The sequence below is a fragment of the Dioscorea cayenensis genome, chromosome 17 (assembly GCF_009730915.1).
Source record: "Dioscorea cayenensis subsp. rotundata cultivar TDr96_F1 chromosome 17, TDr96_F1_v2_PseudoChromosome.rev07_lg8_w22 25.fasta, whole genome shotgun sequence".
In the NCBI taxonomy this organism is placed as follows: Eukaryota; Viridiplantae; Streptophyta; class Magnoliopsida; order Dioscoreales; family Dioscoreaceae; genus Dioscorea; species Dioscorea cayenensis.
The window spans coordinates 19,284,030-19,305,177 of record NC_052487.1 but is presented as its reverse complement, the minus strand read 5'-3'; the positions used below and the strand labels follow the sequence as shown (position 1 = coordinate 19,305,177).

The window sequence follows — 21,148 nt, the reverse complement described above, 5'->3', positions numbered from 1 at the left end:
TATGTAATAGAAGTGTAATGTGTTTATATATAGGTATAAAGGTTGAGCCACTAAGTCTTGAGATTTTTTTGTGTAAGACCCCTAAGCCCATATAGAGCCCATTTAGGGCACACTAAGACTTAAAAATATAAAAATTTAACTACGAGATCGTAGAAATATAGTGGAGTCAATCGACGCGAGATAAGTTCAGTATGTATGATCCAGTGCGTGAGGACTTCGAGACATAAGTAGTATACTGAGTTCACGTAAAATGCAGCCCTCACGATGACAGAGTGCATGCAAAGTTCGATCGAGTTGAACTTGAGGCATCTGCACTCAGTTGTGTAATAGAAGTGTAATGGGTTTATATATAGGTATAGAGACTGAGCCACTAAGTCTTGAGACTTTTTGGTGTAAAGACTTTCTAGCCCATATAAAACTCATATATATAAGCCTACTAGTACCAAAATATAAAAACTTAACATGATGGTAGTGCAATATCAGGGCTTAGATGAAATGAGCTTAGATTTGATAAAAGGCTTGGCCACATCCACTTTGAGAATGCAATATGCCTCTTAAAAGATGTGGCAATACTTACAACCAATGAGCATTTGATGCCATTGTTGTGGGCCAGAGTTGTTGTCACCATTTCACTCTCAACCGGCCATTTGGTAACAGCTTTAATAGTACTAGACCTATCACCTAAAGCTAGTGATAGAGATTCATTACACTCAAACCCTGGACATTGGATGGTGAGCAACGCACTAATGTTGGTTTTAGATTAGTTGAGGATTTGTTGAAGATTATATGTAACTGATTAAAGATTGATTGAAGAGCATAATAAGTTGACTGATGATTTATTGAAACTCATTTTGGTATATGATTGAAGAATACCAAGTTTGAGCGTGTGATTGAAGACCAAATTTGGGTCTTGCTGAATAGGGTGGTGAGCATAATTGGTTGGTGGTTTGGCCAAAAATAGTGGATGATGCAAACCATATTTGACCCAAACTAAATGAAAAGAATTGATGGTGGTTCGAAGTTTTGTTACAATCTGGAGTTGTGATTCAATTAATTTCAGTAAATATATATGGTATGGGCAATATTGAAACTATATTGTGCACTAGATTCAAAAGGTAGTGGAAAATCAAAACAGAAGGTGAAAGTTTGAGAGAGAATTTGTGTGGCAATTTGTAATGTCTTTCCTCAAGAATTTAGAATACAAAAGAGAGAAATAAAGAAAAAAAAAAAAAGAGACTTTCAGTTAATTTTGTAAAAAAAAAAAAGTATTGTCCATAGTTATCATGATAAGATATTGGGGAAGGCACATTACCGTTAATGCGACTTTGAGACCAATTGGAGGTTAGTTAAGGCAAAATTTTTGAGATAAAGATTTTGTGGTCATATTACTCAATATCATTTGGGGGACTATATAAGTTTGTAAAAGAAGCGGGAGGGTTATTCCTAAATTTATTTGGGCCTTCTAGTGAATTGGTCCTCTAAACTTTTAAACCCCATGATATTAGAAATTGTTTCGGATTAAACTTTTTAAAAACCCGTAAGTCATTAAAAAGATTTGTTTTAGACTTGGTTTTTCAGTAGTGTTCGTAAAAAGAGTTTTAAAAAAACAAATTTTTTTAGTGGTTCTACATTAGACTACGAAAGTGCTCGACTAACTTCTGAAAAAAAGTTATTTTCAACTTATTTTTACAACTTCTGCTTTTAAAAAAAACTAATCCAACATAAAATACAAAAAAATATTTAATTTATTCTGAAAAAACACTTTTTCTAAAAAAACATTTTTTATAAAACTGATATTGTTTAAGAAATCAATCCAAAACAAGCTCATAGGCATGTTTAGCTGCAATGTGTTACTAAAATTTGTATCCTCTTCCCATGGTTTTTGTGGGTGTACGTGCTTGGTAATATATAAATATATATACATATCAATCCCACGTAGTATCTGTCCTTAGGACTTTGAAAACAACCCAAAAAGAATCTTGTAATATCCCTCATATTGACCTATCCAATATTCAATAGCAATAAAATTATATAATCTTTTAAATACAAACTAAGGGAAAATACAGCACCATTTCAATGAACAGTAAAATGTAATTATACTATTCACCCTTATTGATTATCTACCGACGCCCAGATGATTTATTGTTATATATATATAAAAGGATCTACCATTTAGAGACATCCGTAGTAGCCATTAGATCATTATTTAATGATAAAATATTCATTCATAAATAATATTAAACAATACCATACAGTATTATACAATGTGTACATCGATCATGAACAATAAATTTATACCATACATATAAATTATAGCTATAAATAGGGGTGTAAATGATACACTACTACTTGTAAGCTATTCAAGTTCGATTCGGGGAAAGCTCGAACTCGACTCGCTTAGGGTCGAGTCGAGCTCGAGCTCGAGCTTGAGTAGCTCGAGTAGTTGAGCGAGCCGAGTTCGAGCATCTTAATACTTGACTCGAGTGCTCACGAGCTTAATCGAGTAGTTGTATTTGTGTGTATATATATTATATATTAGTTTGAGCTTAATCGAGTAGTTGTATTTGTGTGTATATATATTATATGTTAGTTTGTTATATATATATATATATATATATATATATATTTGAGTTCGAGCTCGAGTTAGAGCCCGAATTCGAGTTCGAGTATAAAATAATCTATAATAAAATATAGTTTGTTAGCTTTTATCGAGCTTAATTGAGTGAGCTCGAGTAGCTTGAGTTATGTATCGAGTCAAGCTCGAGCTACAAAAATAAAACTCGATCGAGTTCGAGTCAAGTATCGAGTAGTGAGTTTTCAACCTAGCTCGAGCTCTAGTAGCATGCTGCTCGGCTCGAACTCGATCGATTACACCCCCCGCTATAAACAAATATTCTTAATAAACAATAATATGCGTATCTATGTAGATGGTTTAAACCCTATACATATTTCCCCACTAATATATTAAAGCAGAAATTTCAGAATCTTACAAGGTTACATATGCATAAACTCAATATTAAATATTATAAAACGTGGCGCATTCTTGAATAAGTCTAACAAGATGTTTGAGACCAATCGTCTCTTTGCTTTCTTTCTTTTTATTATTCTCAAAACACAGTTCATCTCTCTCTCTCTCTCTCTCTCTCTCTCTCTCTCTCTCCACGTTTTGACTTTCTTACCCTTCTCTACCCAAAATACCCCTCTCTTCTCTTTCGTTTGCTTATATTCTTCCATCGTTCCCATTCTACCCCTCTCCAAGCTTTTTCTTCGTCTTCTTCTTCTTTCTCTCCTCCTTCGCTTCTCAATAGCAATGGCGGAGGGGGTTGATGGGGAGGAGAGGAGGAAGAGCCCTCTTCATGGCATCGAGAACTCGATCCCCGTCGCTGTGAAGGAGCTCGTGGCTGGTGGCGTGGCTGGGGGTTTCGCCAAGACTGCTGTCGCACCGCTTGAGCGCGTTAAGATACTCTTTCAGGTAGCTCTTCTTGCTGTGGTTTCTTGGCGCTGGATTTTGAGGCTTTTTTTCTTTGGGAGTTCTTTCTTGTGGTTCTTGTGGGTTTATTTCTTGCATTTGATGTTATAGCGCTGATTTTTGTTTTTATTTTAGGATTGGGTAAAATGGTGTTTTGTTTGTTTGGAATTTGATCGGTGATCCTGGAGACTTGTAATGCTGGTTCTGTTTAGGTTATTGGTTTTCAGGTTTCGTATGTTGACGGATTCTTGTAAGAAAAGTAGGATTTTTTATCCTGTTTTTATTAGTGTAGGATGAGAAGAGAACTTTGACTGCGTCTAAGAACAGGGCTTTTAGTCTTGCTTTGAGTTTCTGCTTGCTTGGTTTGACATTTTGCATGGTTGAGAGTTTAGTTAGCTGGGGATTCCATCTTTTTTGTGTTACGTTAGTGATCTTGAAAACATTTGATGTTGTTTTCTGTGAATTCTTGATTCAAATTGTCTACAAAAGATGTTTCTTGATTGTTTTTAGTATAGGATGAGAACTGAATTGCATGCAAGAAAAGAAGGGGGCTGCTTTGGTCTTTATTTCAAGTTAAAGTTCTTGACCATGTAGCTAATTGGTTTGCTTTTGTTTAATGCCAAGTGTTGCTTCGGCATACTGGCTGGTGGTTGGGTTGTTGGATGGTAAGCTTTCCATTCAGATATGTTGACTGGTATAGTCCTTTTCATAACCCATAATATTATCATTTAACAGAAAATTTCTCATTTAAGAAGAGCCTTGTAGGCGAGTAAGAAGGATAGATTTTATTGCAAGTCCAATGAGAGGAAAAGGTTGACGTTGTCATAGTAATCCCCTCCAGGGAATGTTCTAAAATCTCTTAACTGATAAGAATTATAAGCAGGCGATTTGGTAGTGATCCACAAAATCAACTTTTCATATTGTTAACTTGAATGTCGTGAGAAATATTATCATTACATTCCTGTACGACCTATCCTAATTGCACCAGTATATGAGAAACGTCAGATTTTCTTTTTGTAATTTTTATATTTATCAAAATTGGGAATACATTTTTAGCCAACTTTTATAAATGCTGTGTTGCATTTGATGATTCTTTCATAAAGTCATATAGCTATCATACACTGGCAGCTAAACGATAAGAATGAGTGACTAAAACTCAAAGAAAGTGAAGATATTATTGAAACAGGAGAACCAAATAATTAAAGATCTTGAGGCTGGTGGTATTTAAGCAACATTGTCTGTTGGATACCATTGGTCTTGTTCACTGTCATGAAAAGATCGTTGATAAAGTAATAATTCTTCCTTTTCTTTATGTATACTCTGTATAATCTCAGTTGTATGCAAAAATAGCAACTGTTTTGATCATGATACTCAGATTTTATGATAATTAAAATTAGGATTTGAGCTGATATTGTAGTAGAACCTAAGCTGCATTCCTGACTTTGCCAATGTTAATGGCATACTACTGTGTTATGTATGTATGAAGCTCATAAGAGCAGAGTAGAGCATATTGTTTAAAACTTGCATAGAGACATAATCCAGATTTGGATTACTATTAATATGCTGGCCTTCAATTCTACAGTTATCCAATTTGTTGAGATTAATATGTGGGCAATTCACTTGCTTATGAGTTTTTTTTTTCTTTGGCAGACTAGAAGAGCAGAATTTCGGACTGCTGGGTTATTTGGTTCCTTCCAAAAGATTGCCAAGACAGAAGGCTTAATGGGGTTTTACAGGTAGAATTGTGCTACTTATTTTTCTGTTTCAGCAGTTTGATGTTGTGCTGATTCTTGAAGACTTCTTCCACTAACAATTCAATGATCTGTGCAATATGTTCTATTTCAGGGGAAATGGAGCTAGTGTTGCTCGAATTGTTCCTTATGCAGCTTTGCACTACATGGCTTATGAAGAATACCGCAGGTGGATAATACTTGCTTTTCCTAATATAGGAAGAGGGCCAGTTCTTGATCTTGTTTCAGGTTCTATCGCTGGTGGAACTGCAGTCATTTTCACCTATCCTCTTGATTTAGTTCGTACCAAATTGGCTTTTCAGGTAAAGATTGTCCTTTTCTTTTATGTTTCTGTTTTTGTGTTTTTGACTTATCTCTCCCAATGCATGTAAACTTCTTATCAATCTCTACTTTTTATAGCTGATGATTGTAATTTTCTGGTAAAAAGTTTCATGCACCGATATCTTAAATTTTCAAAATATTTAGCATCTATGCTTTATTTGGAACAAAAGTATAATGTGTTTTTGCTTTGGTGCAAATTAAATTTTGGAAGAAGAATTCTTATTATATCTAATTGTGCAGGTTGTTGAAACACCCAAGTTGAGAGCCCAAGGTTTATCCCAACCTGGGATCATTTATAGAGGAATATTTGATTGTATTTCAAAGATCTTTAAACAACATGGAGTAAGAGGCCTCTATAGGGGTGTTGGTAAGTAAACTTCTACCATTTGCTTTTCTTACTTCTTTCTTATATATTTATTTTTCATGTATGATGTTATTTGGGGATAAGAAGCTATCTGATGGTATGAATAATAGGGTTACTTCTTCACAATCTATAACTGATAGTAGAAGTCTTGATATAGGCTTTTGTTGTTCAGGAAGTAGCTGAATACTGTGACTTGTGATCAATGCCGTCCTTTCATGTCATTAAAACAAATGTAGGCATAATTGGATGCATCTTCTGTACTTTTATTTCTCATAAACCTTATACATACCTTGTCATTATATCTTTTGTTTCAAAAGATTCTTCCCTAGATAACTTTCTATAAATCTAATCCTAATTCTTTTTTCAGGTCCATCTTTATATGGAATTTTCCCATATTCTGGTTTGAAGTTTTACTTTTATGAGGAGATGAAGTCTCATGTTCCAGAAAAGCACAAAAAGGATATTATCGTGAAGCTTGCATGTGGATCTGTTGCTGGTTTAATAGGCCAGACAATGACCTACCCTCTTGATGTTATTAGGCGACAAATGCAGGTATCTTGTCGATGGTCAATTATTGGTTCCATCATTCAAAAAATGGAGGAGCATGTTTAATTGATATAAAGAAAAAAAAAATCATCTTCAGGTTGAAGCTCTTTCAGCATCAGAACATGGACTGACAAAGGGAACTTATGAAAGCTTTGTTTCAATTGTTCAAAATCAAGGATGGAGGCAACTATTTTCAGGGTTGAGTATCAACTATCTGAAGGTGAGTTGTCTTTGCTAAAGTAAGGAGAAAAATTCTAAAGAGTACTGTATGGATATCGGTATATGTGCACACACCAGCGTATTGTGTTTTGTTAATCAACTGATTTTAGGGCCACATATAGCTTGCTGATTTGAATCAACATAGTCATGTCTATGGACATAAATAACTTAGTGAATTTTTAATGAATGACACAGCACAGAATGGCATTTGATATTGTCACTTTCCACGGTAGCTTAGTTAGATGACCGGTACTGAAACCACAATAATGATTGCTATTTCAAAATTAGTCCACCTATACATTGTACTAGCTTGAGGATACTGCATGTTCACCCAAACATTGGTGCATCATGACCCAGCCTTTTTATGGTATCTCAAAATTTTGTATTCTTGCTTTTGTTTAGGTTGTGCCTTCAGTGGCAATTGGATTTACAGTTTATGATGTGATGAAGTCATGGCTCAAGGTTCCCTCTCGAGAGGAAGTTGCCGCTCAGGTGGTTAGAGAAGAAACAAGCGGTCAACTGTCTTCCCTTCACTCTGGTTAAAATCATAAACTGAGGTCTGAGCAGGTGTTACTCCAGTCCCATATATGCTAATGAAGAATTTGATTCTTTTGGAACTCTAATGTTAGGTGTAATTCATGAACGGTATTCATCCATTCACTCTGTACAGCATTGAAAATTTTCATGCTCTGCCTTTTTGCTTAGAGCATACATTTTTCATGTAAAGTTGTTCAATAAGCCATTGAAAAGCTTGGCACATGTACTTGCGAGGGATCAAGAAGGAAAAAAAGAAAAGAAATATTCTATCTTTTTACTCAGCGTCCATATTTTATGAAATTTTCTAACAGAGCAAGAGCTCATGTATCTGATGACTAGGAAATTTCACATTGAAGGCACATCTGTATGAATGTTTCTTTCTCCATTATCTTTCCGAGGTTTCCTATTCCAAGGAAACACATATTATTGAGACCCCGTGTTATCGACAGATATTCACAAGAGTCATTGGATCAACATCTAATGGTGTCTACGCTCTATAAATTCTAATCTCCTCCGTCCTTCTCTCATTTTCATCATGCGTGGAGGTATGCATCATTGGCATTCTTGAAGTATGGTTAAGTGTTGATGCTATTTACGGGGTTTATCGGTTTCTATTCTATTTACGGGGCATTCTTTCTTTATGTACTAGATTCAAACTCCCTCCCCCAATCTATCCCTTCTCTGTGGTCCAAATGTATTCCCAATTTCAACCCTCAACTTCGAATCCTCTGGGATCTTGTTTCCCGTGCTATCATTTGGAATATCTGGATCGAAAGAAACACTCGTATTTTCCAATTTAATGCTTTGCCACACTTTAATATTATTTTTAAAGTTGCTAATATGCTTCTCTCTTGGTTTTCAACAGCTGCTGATAGGCATCAACTTTCACTCAATGAAGCTTCGCAGAAAATTAAGCGCTTTCTCAATTTTCTTAGCGCCAAAAAATCTGATCCTGCTGGCGACCGACCCTGCTCATGGTTTAGCTCAGGAGTAGTTGCTCCTCCTCTCGTTTAGTCAGGCCTGAGATGCATGCTGGTGTCTTCCGCCTTTCTAGACCTCCTATCATTTTTAGCTTTTTCTTGTATTTGACTATTTTCCTTTTATGTATGTTGTTCCCCTCACTTCTGATGAGAGGATTTTACTTTTGTACTGTTGCTCATTTTTTTTTTTCAATAAATATATGGTTTATCTATCTTTACCTTAAAAAAAATTGATTATTATATAAAAACTTAATTAAACAAAATAATATTGAATAAAATGAGTGCGCTGGGGTTAACAGCTTTTTGACTCATTAGCACTGAGTTTTTTTTTTTTAACATATCGAATCCCAAATCCCAGTTTACTTCAAACTTATACATGTGCGTAATTTCTTTTTGGAGCACTTGTTGTCATTTGTAAAAATAATAATAATAATAATAATAATAATAATAATAATAATAAATAAATAAATAAATAAATAAATAAAAAGGTCATGATGTAAAACTTTTCTGAACTCACTCACTTTAATTTTTAAAAATTAAAAAAAATATCTCAAAGGCCCCCTTATATTTTAAAATATTTAAAAATCTCAAACGCTTCCAGGTCATTCCACGTCCTCAAGATCTCAACGTCTCTCTTCCCAAAATACCCCTGTAGCTCTCGTAGACTCGTATTCGATCGTTCCCGTTCTACGTTTCTCTCTTCTTCTCTCCCTTTCTCCTTTGCTTCTTCTTGATAACAATGGCGGAAGGGGTGGATAGAGATCGAAAGAGAGGAAGAAGAGCCCCTTCGTGACATCAATGAGGACTCCATGCTTGTCGAGTTCCGTTTTCAGGTAGTTCCTCTCGTTTTGATTTATGGGTGTTGATTTTGTGATTTCTGTGCTTTGAGTTCCTTCTGTCTATTTTCTAGGGTTTCTTTCTTTCTATTGGAGTTGTTATACTTTTTTTTTTTTAATTGGTTTTTATTTAGGCTTGAGCTGGTCTGTTTGGGGGTTTTGTTTGTTTGGAATTTGGTTGGTGTTCTTGGAAACTTGTAATGCTGGTTTTAAGTTTTAGATTCTTGAATTGAAGTTTTTTATATGTAGATGGATTGATGCAAGAAAAGCAGTTTTCTTGAATCTGATGATTTTATTAGTGTACGAACAAGATCATAATTCGAATAGATCTAAGGACATGACTTGGGATTCTATTTGTTTGATTTTTTTTTTTAATTACTGATCTTGAAAATCATGTAATTCTGGTGTCTGTGAAGATTCTTGATTCAAATTTTCCAGGTTCAAAGTTAAACGTAGATTAACATTTCTTGATTGTTAGTATAGGATGAGAATTGATTGAATGCAAGAAAAGAAGTTCAATCTGTTGTGAATAATTTTGTCCAGGTTTAATGTTGTAGTTCTTGAAAATGACCATCGCCACAATAGTCTGGTGGTAACTCCCATGCAGAAAGTCGAGAGTTTGACTCCTTTTCAAAACATGGTTGAGGATTTAAAGTGTGTGTGAGGTGGCTTGTACATAATGTCAAACCAAAAAAAAAAACTTGAAAGTGCAGCTAATGTGAGGGCTGTTTTGGAAGCTTTGACCGGTGGTTGGTTCTGCAAAATTTTATAAATGTTGTTGCACTTGATCATTTCTTCATAATACCATACACCATCTGTTGAAAGATAATACGGAATGGCTATTATTGTACTCTCAGTGCAAACATAGAAACTTTCTGGACCATGATACTCAGATTTTATGATAATTGATACTAGGACTTAAGCTGGTACTAGAACTTAAGTTGCATTCCTGACTTTGCTAATGGGTACTAGAATAATACAGTGTTATGTATATATGAAGTTCATAAGAGCAGAGCATTTAAAACGTGAATTGAGACACAGTCCATCATAGGATTAGTATTTTATTCTGGCCTTCGCTTCTGTAGCATATCCAATATGTTGAAATTCAATATGTGGATAATTCACTTGTTCAAATTTTATCGATTGTGTTTTGGCAGGCTAGAAGAGCAGAGTTTCATGGTGCACAGTTATTTGGTTCCTTCCCATAAATTCATTAAATTGTCAAGGCAGAAGGTTTAATGGGGTTTAACTTTGCTACTTGTTTTCTTTAAGATTTCTTCGAGTAACAAATTTAAGATCTGCATAATATTTTCCATTTCAGGGAAAATGGAGTCGGTGTTGCTCAAATTGTCTCATATTTTTATCATATGGCTTATGAAGAATGCTCTAGAATGAATAATACTCGCTTTTCCTCATATAAGAGGATCAGTACTCGCTTTTCCTCATATAAGAGGATCAGTTCTTGAACTTGGTAAATATTATTCTTTTCTTCTTTCCTTTCCTTTATTTCTTATTATTTCTCATCCCAAATTTTAAACATTTATGGAGGAGCATTTGATTGTATTTCAAAGCTCTTTAAACAAAATGGAAAAGAGGTTTTTATAGGGCGTTGGTGGTATGTTACTCTTCCCCCTTTCTTAATGGGCATTCTTTCTTATATTTTTATTTTATAATGTTATTTGTGGATATTGGATAATAAACTATTTGATAATTGATAGTATGGATTATAGGATTAATTCTACAAAATCTAGTCATGATAGTAGAAATTTTACTCCTAAGTCATTTATCACAAAAAAAAAAATAGAAAAAAGAAAAATAAAATCTTACTCTGGGTTTTAGTGATGCAAGAGGTAGCACAAGATAAAGATTTTTTTTTCTTTTTTGAGAAATATGGACAAGTCACATATTCAAGTCCTAATCTTTGATTTGTTTGACTTGCTCTCCTATTATAGAAGTGGTTAAGACTATGACTTGTGATTAATACTATTCTTTCATGTCGATGTCATATGTCTACTTGGAATGGTCTCCTTATTAGTGCCACTGCCTCCATTTTGTTGTGTAGAAACGTGGCAAAATGTGACCCCATTGATAAAGCGCAGGTGGAGAGTATAGGGGTTTTAGCTTTTTAGCAAAAATTAGGGGCACCCATTTTTTTAAATGGTCAAGTGACTGCTAGTAAAAAAACACTTGCTAACCAATGAGGTTAGTCCAAGTGGTAGAGATTGGGTTATTTAAATAAGTGCTTTTGAATTTGAATCTTTATTTAAGTCCACCCCTTATAGGATTCTCAAACCTTGAAAAACAAATGGGTAAATGGCCAAAATAACACTTTTTAAAAATATTTTTTCAAAGTCTTTTTAACAATGCAAAAATATTTATTTTTATTATTAGTATAATTGAATAAAATAATTCTTATTAATTGGATTAACTCAAATTCATAATTGACTCTGTGTTTTTGTGGAATTAAGTATATATATATATATATATATATATATATATATTTATACAAGTAAACCTTAAATGTACTAATTGAATTTCAATAATTATATAATACCATTTTTTAAATACAACCATATTTTTTTCCTCCTTGCATTATGCATGATGAATTGATTTTTTGGTTGAAAATTAAAAAAAATCTAAATTAATTTAAATTTCCATTTATATAACACCAAAAATTTTATCATACTGATTATTATCTATATATTAGTTAAAAAATAAAGAACTTTTTGATTATGCTGCTACCCATTAACTGCCCATGGTAAGTGGGAAGACAATGTCAAATGATTATGGCACCCACTAAAACACTGGTAAATTTGACCCATGCTTTCTTGCAAATCTGCTCGTGTCCTCCACCTTTCCTTGCCTAACCCATGTGCCAGGCCTTTCCCCTTTAGATTATTTGCCCGTTAATGGTAACAGCAGCCAGTAAATAAACTTTTGTTTTTGTGTGTTGATATGAGATGCATGGCATAAATCAGGTGCAGGTTAAGAGTGATAAATAGTGAAAGACTTAAGATTTTGATAAAGGGATTAAAAAAATAATCCTAAGTTAGTGGTAGCTTGGGAAAAAATGTGATGAATCTAGCTATTAAAGATAGAAGCATGAGATTGAGCTATAGCAATTTTTGGGATCACTCTCTTATTTCACTAATCAGTATGTGATCTTAAGCTGAAGTTGATATACCATGTTGAATAGCTTGAGAAAGTACAATGAAACTAGTTCTTAAAGATGGAATAATGAGCTATAGAAACTTCATGGGGTTTACTCTCTTCTTTCATGCATATGGATGATGATTATGCAAAAACTTGAGGTTTCTTTTTTTCAAAGGGAGTTCCATTAATTTCTCAATTTGCTTTTTTCAGCTCTATTACTTTGTAGAGTCTTTTTATGAGCTTGTTTCTTTTCGCTAAAGGTTCTTAGTTGTGCAGTTAAAATATATGGTTGCTCATTTGCTCATTTGCTCATTTGATCTTAATTTTTAACCTCTTTTTTTTGTTTTTGTTTTTGTTTTGTTTTGTTTTTTGTGGTAAAACTTACTGGTGTTTTTTTCTTCTTCTTTTTCTTCTTCTTTTTTGGGTATTGTGCTACTCTATTCTCTTTAATTACTAAGACAGGTGTGGAGCATAATTGAATATATCTTCCGGGATCTTTGGTTTTTTTATTAAACCTAGTTTGCATACCTTATCATTATCTTCTTTGTGGCAAAGGATTCTTTGCTAGATAATTTTCTATAAATCTATATATCTAATGCTAATTATTTTTCAGGTCCGTCCTTATATGGAATCTGCCCATATTCTGGTTCATATGTTTTACAGAAAAAGAGTATCACCGTGCAGCTTGCGTGTCGCTCTGTTGCTGGTTTATTAGGCCAGACAATAGCCTACCTGCTTGATGTTATTGAATGACAAAATGCAGGTATCTTACCAATGCTCAATTATTGGCTCCACTCCCATGTGACAGCATAAGAAAAATTGGAGCAGTGTGTTTGATTGATAAAAGGAGAAACACCATCTTCAGGTAGAAGCTCTTTCAGCGTCAGAACATTAAGGGAACTTTATGGAAGCCCTGTCTTAATTGTTTCAAATCAGTAGGATAAAAACACTAAAGAACACTGCAGGTATTTGCACACCTTGATGATTAGATGATTATACTTGTGTGCAAGAACACATGCATATTTTGTAACTGGTAATTAACTGATATAAGGGTAATAAAAGAGCATTTTCCCTTGTTGTCTTATGGTGGGAAAACACCTCTTGTATAGCCGTCCTTGGAATTAAAAGCTTAGCCATATTCATGCGTAGCTTTAGTGGATTTTAATGAATGACAACATAGAAATTGTCAGTTACCAGGGCATCTTAGTTTGATGACTGGAAACGAGCCACAATCATGACTGCTATTTCTAAATTAGGCCACCTACTGTATTGTACTAACTTGAAGGTACTGTATGTTCACCCAAATATTTGGTGCGTAATGACCTACACCTTTTATTGTATCTCTTAAATTTCACTTTTGCATCTGAAGAACATAATTTTTGTGTAGGTTGTGCCATCAGTGACAATTGGATTTACAGTTTATGATGTGATGAAGTTGTGGCTCAAGGTTCGCTCTGAAGGTGAAGTGGCCACACCAGTGGTTAGAGAAGAGACAAAGTAGACAACTGTCTTTCCTTCTCTGGTTGAAGTCATTAAACCCCATGAAAGTGAGATCTAAGTAACTGTTGCTCCAGTCCCATATTCTAATGAAGGATTTGATTCTTTTGGACCTCTAATGTTAGGTGCGATTTGTGGGCTGGATTCATCCATTCCCTTTGCGCGGCATTTAAAATTTTTCATGCTCTTATCTTTTTCCTTAGAGCATGTGTTTTTCATGTGAAGCTGTTTAACGAGCAAGCTATTGAAAAGCTTGTGATAGATGGTATTGAAAAATAATAAATTTGTATATGATATGTTGGTCTCAATAGAATGAAGTTTTATGGAATCTCCTAACAGTTCACAAAGAGTGTCACGACTCACGCTTAACCTTTCTCAGTTTTCTTTCCAAGGTTTCCAATTCCAAGGAAATTTATATTATCAAAGTTTTGCATCATCGACATTCTTGCATCATATTAATTTCATTCTTGCATTCTCTTCTCAGGTTGAAAGAAGAGCAATTCAGTGGGTAATTCCCATCAGGACCTGCAGGACCTGCTGCTGCTGCTGCTGCAGCAACCAGCTAGTGCAATAACTCTGGCAGGTGAGCATACTTTTTAGAAGCCTGAACCTTCACAAGAATGAAAAAGCTTAAAAGCATCATATTCCTGTTCATGGAGGGTGCACCTCATGTGCTAGCGTACAAATGCATGGCCTCAAGTTAAGACACCTGGAGCTCAGATTGCACAGATGGAGAGATAAAGAGGGAGTCCTTTTCCAAGGACCAGCCAGTTTTGGTCTGATCTTCTGATCAATATCCACCTGCTGCTGCCCTCCATGGGATAGCTCACCATCAATGCATCATCCACTGTTACCCAGTTCTTTCCATCCATAAATAAGGTAAACCCCTTTTGTTATGTAGTCTCCCATAGAATAATATAACCATAGATTGATTGAATCACTTGCTGCTAATATAATCCTTTTGCTGATAAAAAGTAGATGAACTTTGAAAGAGGCTTCTGTTGTTTTGTGAAAGGAGAACACCCAAATGACCCCTAGTCAACAGGGCCTTAGAGTAGGCAGCCACTTATTGGCAACTTGCTGTTGCTGAGCTCTACCCCACATTCAATTTTGTCAGAGATCTTTCTCACTGGATTTTGCTGACATCATCCTGTCCTTTCCTTCCCAATATTGCACACCTTTCCTACTGTAGCAGCTAAAAGCAGCCCTCCTTAGCTCCATTCCTTTGTCTCTCCTCATTGAAAGCTCATTTCTTTTTTAAGAAAAAAAGAAATAAATGGCGCTTGAGGGCAAGCGTAGTAGTACTCTCTCTCTCTCTGTCTGTGGCTGTGTGCGCGCGCTTGCCTCCACGGCTATCTGCCAAAGGAGCAGAGGAGGCCGGCCCAGAGATTCCAGATATTTTGGTTGCAAACTATCATTGCAGATGGAGAGAGGGGCTTTTGGAGGGGAAGGAAAAGGAGAGGTGTTTGGGAAGGAGGGATGGGCCCCAAAAGCCTGCACCAAAGAGTCTGCCCTCTTCCTTCACTTGTTTTTTTCCAACCTTTTGTGTGGCTCTCCTCCCCACCTTATATCTCAACCCCACCTCCTTTTTCTTTTGCTTGCTCTTTTTTCCCATAGATGTATGCTTTTGGTTGATGGCTCATGTACCTCTCCGCTCTCTGCAAAAGCTCTTTTGACCCTTTCCCTTAAATGCTCTGTTTTTTTTTTTAGGTAATAATGTATTTTTTTTTCTTTGTTTTTTTTATTTATAATAGTAATTTATGAAATGTTATAGTTCTAATTCTGGCCCTTGTCCTTGTCCTGCTCCTGGTCCTGTTCTCTTTATTACATGTTGGATTTGGGCTGAAGTGGAGGGAATGAAGAAGGCTCATGGGCGTGGTGTTCTGATCATGATCTGGATAAAAAGAGTATTTTAATATATAATCCTTGTGGCTTGTGACTTTGTGGGTTATTATATGATGATATGAAGTATGAAGAGCGGAGAAAAGGAACGGCATGATTGGTTTCCTGTTTAAGTTTTCAACCCCATACCTGGTCAATCATAGGGTGAGGTGGTAGCCTAGTGTTATGTTGATATAAAGCCCTTCTCTTTGCATTGAAATTTTGATTTGTTCTTGGAGACGGGGAAAGTTTGTGTCTTTTTCTTGTGAAGTCCTGTTCTTGGGTTTTTGCTGTACAGGAAAACCACAGCCTAGCTTCTCTGATCAGAGTGAGAATCCCACTGATGTTTGCTCTTTTCTTTGGCCTTTTGTTTTTAGAGGATGGAGAACAAATGATTCCTCTTTAGCTTTTGGCCCCATTCTCTTGGATTTGCGCGCTGTGTGAAACGAAGCCCATTTCTCTCATCACTTATCACTGTGAAAACAAAACCCTGTACTCCCTCCCTTAGCCCTTGATATCTATATGTTTGTGGAAATGATGGGCGCCTGATGAACTTTGTACTCCATTGTTTTCTTGCTTAGTTTTGGGTAATGAGGAGAACTCACTCTTGTAGGCCTTAAACATAGAAATTCACCAGTTTCCTTTTTTGGATGAAGGAAAAGAAACTAGTTTGTTTTATGTTCTCTAATACCACTAGTTTCTTCTGATTCTGTTTCTAAACTTCATTCTTTTGGTTGTGGGTTCAGGTTGTCTGCAGAGTGAGTAACTTTTGGTTTTCCATTCAAACTGCAGCTGGAGGCGTCCATGTTTTCATGCTAAGATGCCAGGTTTATTTCAAATTTCTTCTTCTCCTCCTCGTCCACCTGCTTATTACCTATTATTATTTATTTTTTTATTTTTTTTGGGAAAAAATTTGGAGGTTCTATGGTACCTGAGTATAACTTTTCATCTTTAGGTACTTATCTTTGATGTGTGAGGAAAGATAAATCCTGCTCATGCCATCTGCAAAACATCAAATAGATTCTTATTTGTCTACTTCTTGTTCCCGTCTTTCCTTGCTTTTTCCAAAGAAATCATCCAGTTAGCATTGGTGGTCTCATAAGATAGTGGGGGACACCAGAGGAGTTTGTTATAAAACCATTCATGTGTTCAGCAGTTCAGTCATGGTCCACCTCTCCAATGACTCCAGAGTTGGAATTATGACCTTCTGACCATCTGACCTTAGTTTTGCTTCCATCAACAGGTGCCTTCCATGCCTTTATCTTTGAAGTCAGTTTTGCAACTCAAGTTGACTGTTTTAAATGTGGATTACTTGATTAAGCGTTCTGTGATAGTCGTGGAGTACTCCCGCCATGTTTCTGATTGTTGTTATGAAGAAGTCAAAATTTTATGGCTAATTGTCACATGCATATAAATATTAGCTTATGCGTCCTTTATTATTTAGTCCCTAGAATGATATCTGTAGTTTAGGTTATGACATGAGGATTATAAACTATGTGTGGATATAATTTTTGTAGAAAGTGCTCATCTTTTCTAAAATTATCAAAATCGAAAGAATTTTTTTTAAAATTTTTTGCCTTAATATAATTCTTGATCTTGATGCTTTTTACTCTGTTTTTTATGAAAATTTCATTTTGTTGTGCTTTGTGCAGGCTTATATTTCAAGCTATTCCTGACTTCAAATTTTGCAACTTTGGATGTGTAATAAACACATGGAACTTTGATGCTGAGAACAAAAAACTATCCATATTTTTCATGATGAAATTTGAGTATTGGTCAGTGTGGTCAAGGCAGTGCTTCTGATGTGGAAAATTATTCCAAATATGCATCTGAGAAGACATCTGATGCTACTGTTCATCTGTATGCAACTGTTTCGTGTGCTGTTTTAGGGTTGCAGTTGGGGAAGAGTTCTGCACAGAAATATGATTGCCATGCTAATACTAGTATTAGAATGAACAAAGCACATGGTTGATTCATTATTGAGAAATCAAGGAAGCTTGTCACTTGTTTTGTCCATTTAGGCGTAAGGTTGACTGGCATATCATATTTAAATATATATATAGTCATAATGGAGAATGACATGTTCAATGCCTACCTTCCAATGGCAAGTCATAATCATATGGTCATCGATCCAGGCTCAACAAATTTATTTCCAGATCAATTCGTCCAGTCAGGTTTACTAGATCCAAACAGCCAGAGACAGATAATGGCTAACAATCCTTCATTCTCAAGCGCACAGGAAGAAGCAATGAACAATCTCTACATAACCAGCAATGGTGGGATCAATGCTTATTCATCAGTTTCAAGGAATGTGTCTCATCCTGGAGATGTGTTTAGTGCTTCCACTGGGAACACTGATTTCAGAGAAAATCTTGTGGCAGCTAACCTCTCTGCTACTTCACTTGCAAAGCTTTTGTCTGCCAGCACTGGGTTTAAGAACCATACTGATGCTGCTAGCATCAATGCTCCTTTGGCGCCATTAAATGGAATGGGGACTGCCATATCAAGTGATAGCTGTGAAACACGCAAGTCATCTCTTACAGAAACAGTAAATTGTGTGTTTGGGCAACAAGATGCTCAGTGTTTATTGCTGGCAAGAAAAGATGCTCAAGATCAGGCGCCTTCAGGCAAAACGATGAGTACAGTACGTCCGTCTTACCATGTTACAGGAAATTCTGAGTCTGGATGGCCCTTAAACAAGGCATTGTTGAACTTTGATCAGTCATACAGTTACTACACAGCAAATAATGAATTGTCCTTGAGTCTTGGTTCTTGCCGCTCTCCTATGATCAGCATGCCCAGTGCCCCGGATCAGTCATCTGAAGTAAGCTGCTCAGGCATAACTCAAGTTACATCAAAGGATAGCAGGCAGGCTGATCTCAGTGAACTGCAAGATTCTTCTCATATTTTTCGGTCTTCATTTCAGGATGTTGGGTTGGGTATGGGACTCGGATCTGCACAAGTACTCCCAAATAATGTGGGCTTCTCCCTATTTAGTAGTTCTTCAGGCCCGGTTCATTTTCCTCGAGTGCTTCTAGGATCAAAATATCTTCTTGTGACTCATGATATATTTGCTGAAATTGCTTGTTATGCTTTAGAAAATTATAGTGAGATGGATGATTCACGTGGTGGGACTGAAGGGGAGGTAAAGACGTCCTTTTCTTCAAGTTGCTCTAGTGTAAGACGTGTTCCTGGAACTGGGTCTGATGATTTTCCACACACGTACCAGGAGATAAAGTCTAAGAGTCATTCAGATCTCCCCTTTCAGCAACATGAATCTAATATCGAAGAAATCTGAGTTGGTAACTATGCTTCAAATGGTATGTCAACTCTTTGCTTAGATTCTTGTTTTTCTAATAGTTAACATATTCGGAATTTTGTGGTTCCTTTGCATGCCCTTCACATCTGAATTTTCTTCCAGTCATAACATAGAACATGGGTCATGACCTTCAGGCAATATTCTTGTGTTATACACTGTTTTGTGCAGGTTTTGTTTCTCAAATTTCTTTTGATCTTGAATGATCTAATGTTCTTAAATCACCAAAGCTGTGTAATAAGTTCACTTGTCTCAAACTTCTTATTTGAAAATTCAATTGGAACTAATAAATGAAAATGACCGACTACTACCCTTGTTAGCCTTTTCATATCTGAAAGATATGTGCAATAAGAGTGACCAAGGCTCAACTACAATGTGCATCATCCTTTTCTTATTGTTTGATATTTTGATGGCATAGTTTGTTTCTTGACTCAGGTTGATCACCGGTATAGTCAGTGCTCTGATCAAATTCGTGGTGTGATATCTGCATTTTGTGATGCTACGGAGTCGCACTATTCTCAATTACACACTCGCCTCGCACTTCAGATGATCACTTCCTTTTATAAAAACTTGAGACACAGGATTATGAACCAGATCCTTCTGATGAGCCAACAATCCGGCAACCAATGCCCGAGTGACAAGGAGAAAACATTTGAATCATCTTTCATCCAGAGACAATGGGCTTTGCAGCATCTGAGGAGGAATGATCAGCAATCTTGGAGACCTCAGAGAGGTTTGCCTGAAAAATCTGTTTCCGTTTTACGGGCATGGATGTTCCAAAACTTCCTTCACCCGTGAGTTACCTGACACAACAACGTCAAACGATCTCTGGTTTCTATACAATTATCAAAATTTTTATTACTTATTTTTATATTCGATAACAATTTCAGGTACCCAAAGGATAATGAGAAGCAGCTGCTTGCGATAAAGAGTGGACTTACAAGAAGCCAGGTACTACTTTCAGAACTTCTAATTGCAAGTTATGAGACTGGAATGTATATATATATACTGTTCTTGAATGTGCTCAGGTGTCAAACTGGTTTATAAATGCACGAGTTCGGCTTTGGAAGCCGATGATAGAGGAAATGTACTCAGAACTGAACCGGAAGAATCGGGATGAATCCGGTGGTGATCGCAGGGGCCATGGAAACATCATCAACCTCAGAATGCAAAATATGAGTTAAGCATTTGAGCTTGAGGCTCCGAAAACCTTAATGGCCGGTACGTCGCGGTGGTCATGATAGATATATATGTGTTTTAGAATGGGTTTGTTTGTGTTCACCTGTGTAAATCTAGATAATGCTCAGAATGTTCACAAGAATGTTGTATGATATAAGCATTTACTCTTCAAGTGAGCTTCATAGATTGGAAAATGTTTTGCTGCTTTGGATTTTTGTTGCCTTCTTTCTCATTTATTGGCAGGGCAAAATGATGGCAAACCGGCCAAGTGGTTGGAAATATTTATTAAGTGATGCAAGTCTCTACTGTTTAAATTAAACTCATTAGTTTTCAGGATGATTTTCGTGCATGGTCACTTAAAATGTAATTTTATTTAATAATAAATAAAATCATGGGTGAAATGTTCTTTCATCTGCTCATTATTTAAATGTTAAACATTTTATGAATAGCATAGTTTCATAACTGTAGGATAAATTTATATTTTTTTAAAAATACTTATATATAATTATTATATCTATTTAGACATGATTACGGTTCGGTTTCGGTTCAAAACCGCCAGTTCCGGTTTTATAAACTATAGAACCTGGTTCGGTTTTTATTTAAAAAATAAAAATAGAATCGGAACTGGTGGTTCGATTCAGGTTCGAAAAGTTCCGATTTGGAACCGAAATCGTTTTTATAATTCTGATTCGGTTTCAATAGTGGTGGTTCCGATTTAGTTCTACGGTTCGAACTGAACTGGGGTAAGGTCTATATCTATCCATCATATCAAAAGATTTGAGGGAATAAAAAAGCTTATAATAAAATTATTTAATGATATGGTATATAATAATAAGTTAATAACTCATGGTTAAGTTATATTGTCTTGTGAATAAATAGGAATAATTTTTATTTTTTTAAAGTAATATATAACACGATAAGCTTAACAAAGGCACAAAATGATTTTGGATTTTGTATATGTATATATATATATATATAGTGAATATATATATATCTCACCATTTCAATTGCATAGACACCCCCAATATTTCTCAAAACTACAAATCAGTCCCCAAGATCGGTCCCTGGCCAAAATATTACCAGAAACTCCTTGACATTG

General features: G+C 35.6%; 2 protein-coding genes across 12 annotated transcripts; both read left to right on the top strand.

Annotated features, from left to right (window-relative positions):
• Positions 1 to 3,187: 3,187 nt before the first annotated feature.
• Positions 3,188 to 7,484, top strand: LOC120280171 (mitochondrial carrier protein CoAc2). Its single transcript, XM_039286918.1, has 7 exons — positions 3,188 to 3,472; positions 5,120 to 5,205; positions 5,315 to 5,522; positions 5,782 to 5,908; positions 6,273 to 6,457; positions 6,549 to 6,671; positions 7,073 to 7,484. The coding sequence occupies exons 1-7, from the start codon at positions 3,311 to 3,313 to the stop codon at positions 7,211 to 7,213; spliced, it is 1,032 nt and encodes a 343-aa protein (XP_039142852.1). The 5' UTR covers positions 3,188 to 3,310; the 3' UTR covers positions 7,214 to 7,484.
• Positions 7,485 to 13,434: 5,950 nt separating this feature from the next.
• LOC120280304 (homeobox protein ATH1-like) lies at positions 13,435 to 20,264 on the top strand. 11 transcript variants are annotated; one of them, XM_039287081.1, is made up of 7 exons: positions 13,435 to 13,798; positions 14,158 to 14,256; positions 14,333 to 14,552; positions 16,301 to 16,381; positions 16,510 to 16,797; positions 17,207 to 18,874; positions 19,306 to 19,443. In XM_039287081.1, the coding sequence occupies exon 6, from the start codon at positions 17,623 to 17,625 to the stop codon at positions 18,850 to 18,852; it is 1,230 nt and encodes a 409-aa protein (XP_039143015.1). In that variant the 5' UTR covers positions 13,435 to 13,798; positions 14,158 to 14,256; positions 14,333 to 14,552; positions 16,301 to 16,381; positions 16,510 to 16,797; positions 17,207 to 17,622; the 3' UTR covers positions 18,853 to 18,874; positions 19,306 to 19,443. The 11 variants fall into 11 exon arrangements, with proteins under 11 accessions (XP_039143015.1, XP_039143020.1, XP_039143019.1 ...); XM_039287085.1 differs by lacking the exons at positions 13,435 to 13,798; positions 14,158 to 14,256; positions 14,333 to 14,552 and adding an exon at positions 15,214 to 15,383; XM_039287080.1 differs by lacking the exons at positions 13,435 to 13,798; positions 14,158 to 14,256; positions 14,333 to 14,552 and adding an exon at positions 15,460 to 15,719.
• Positions 20,265 to 21,148: the final 884 nt, after the last annotated feature.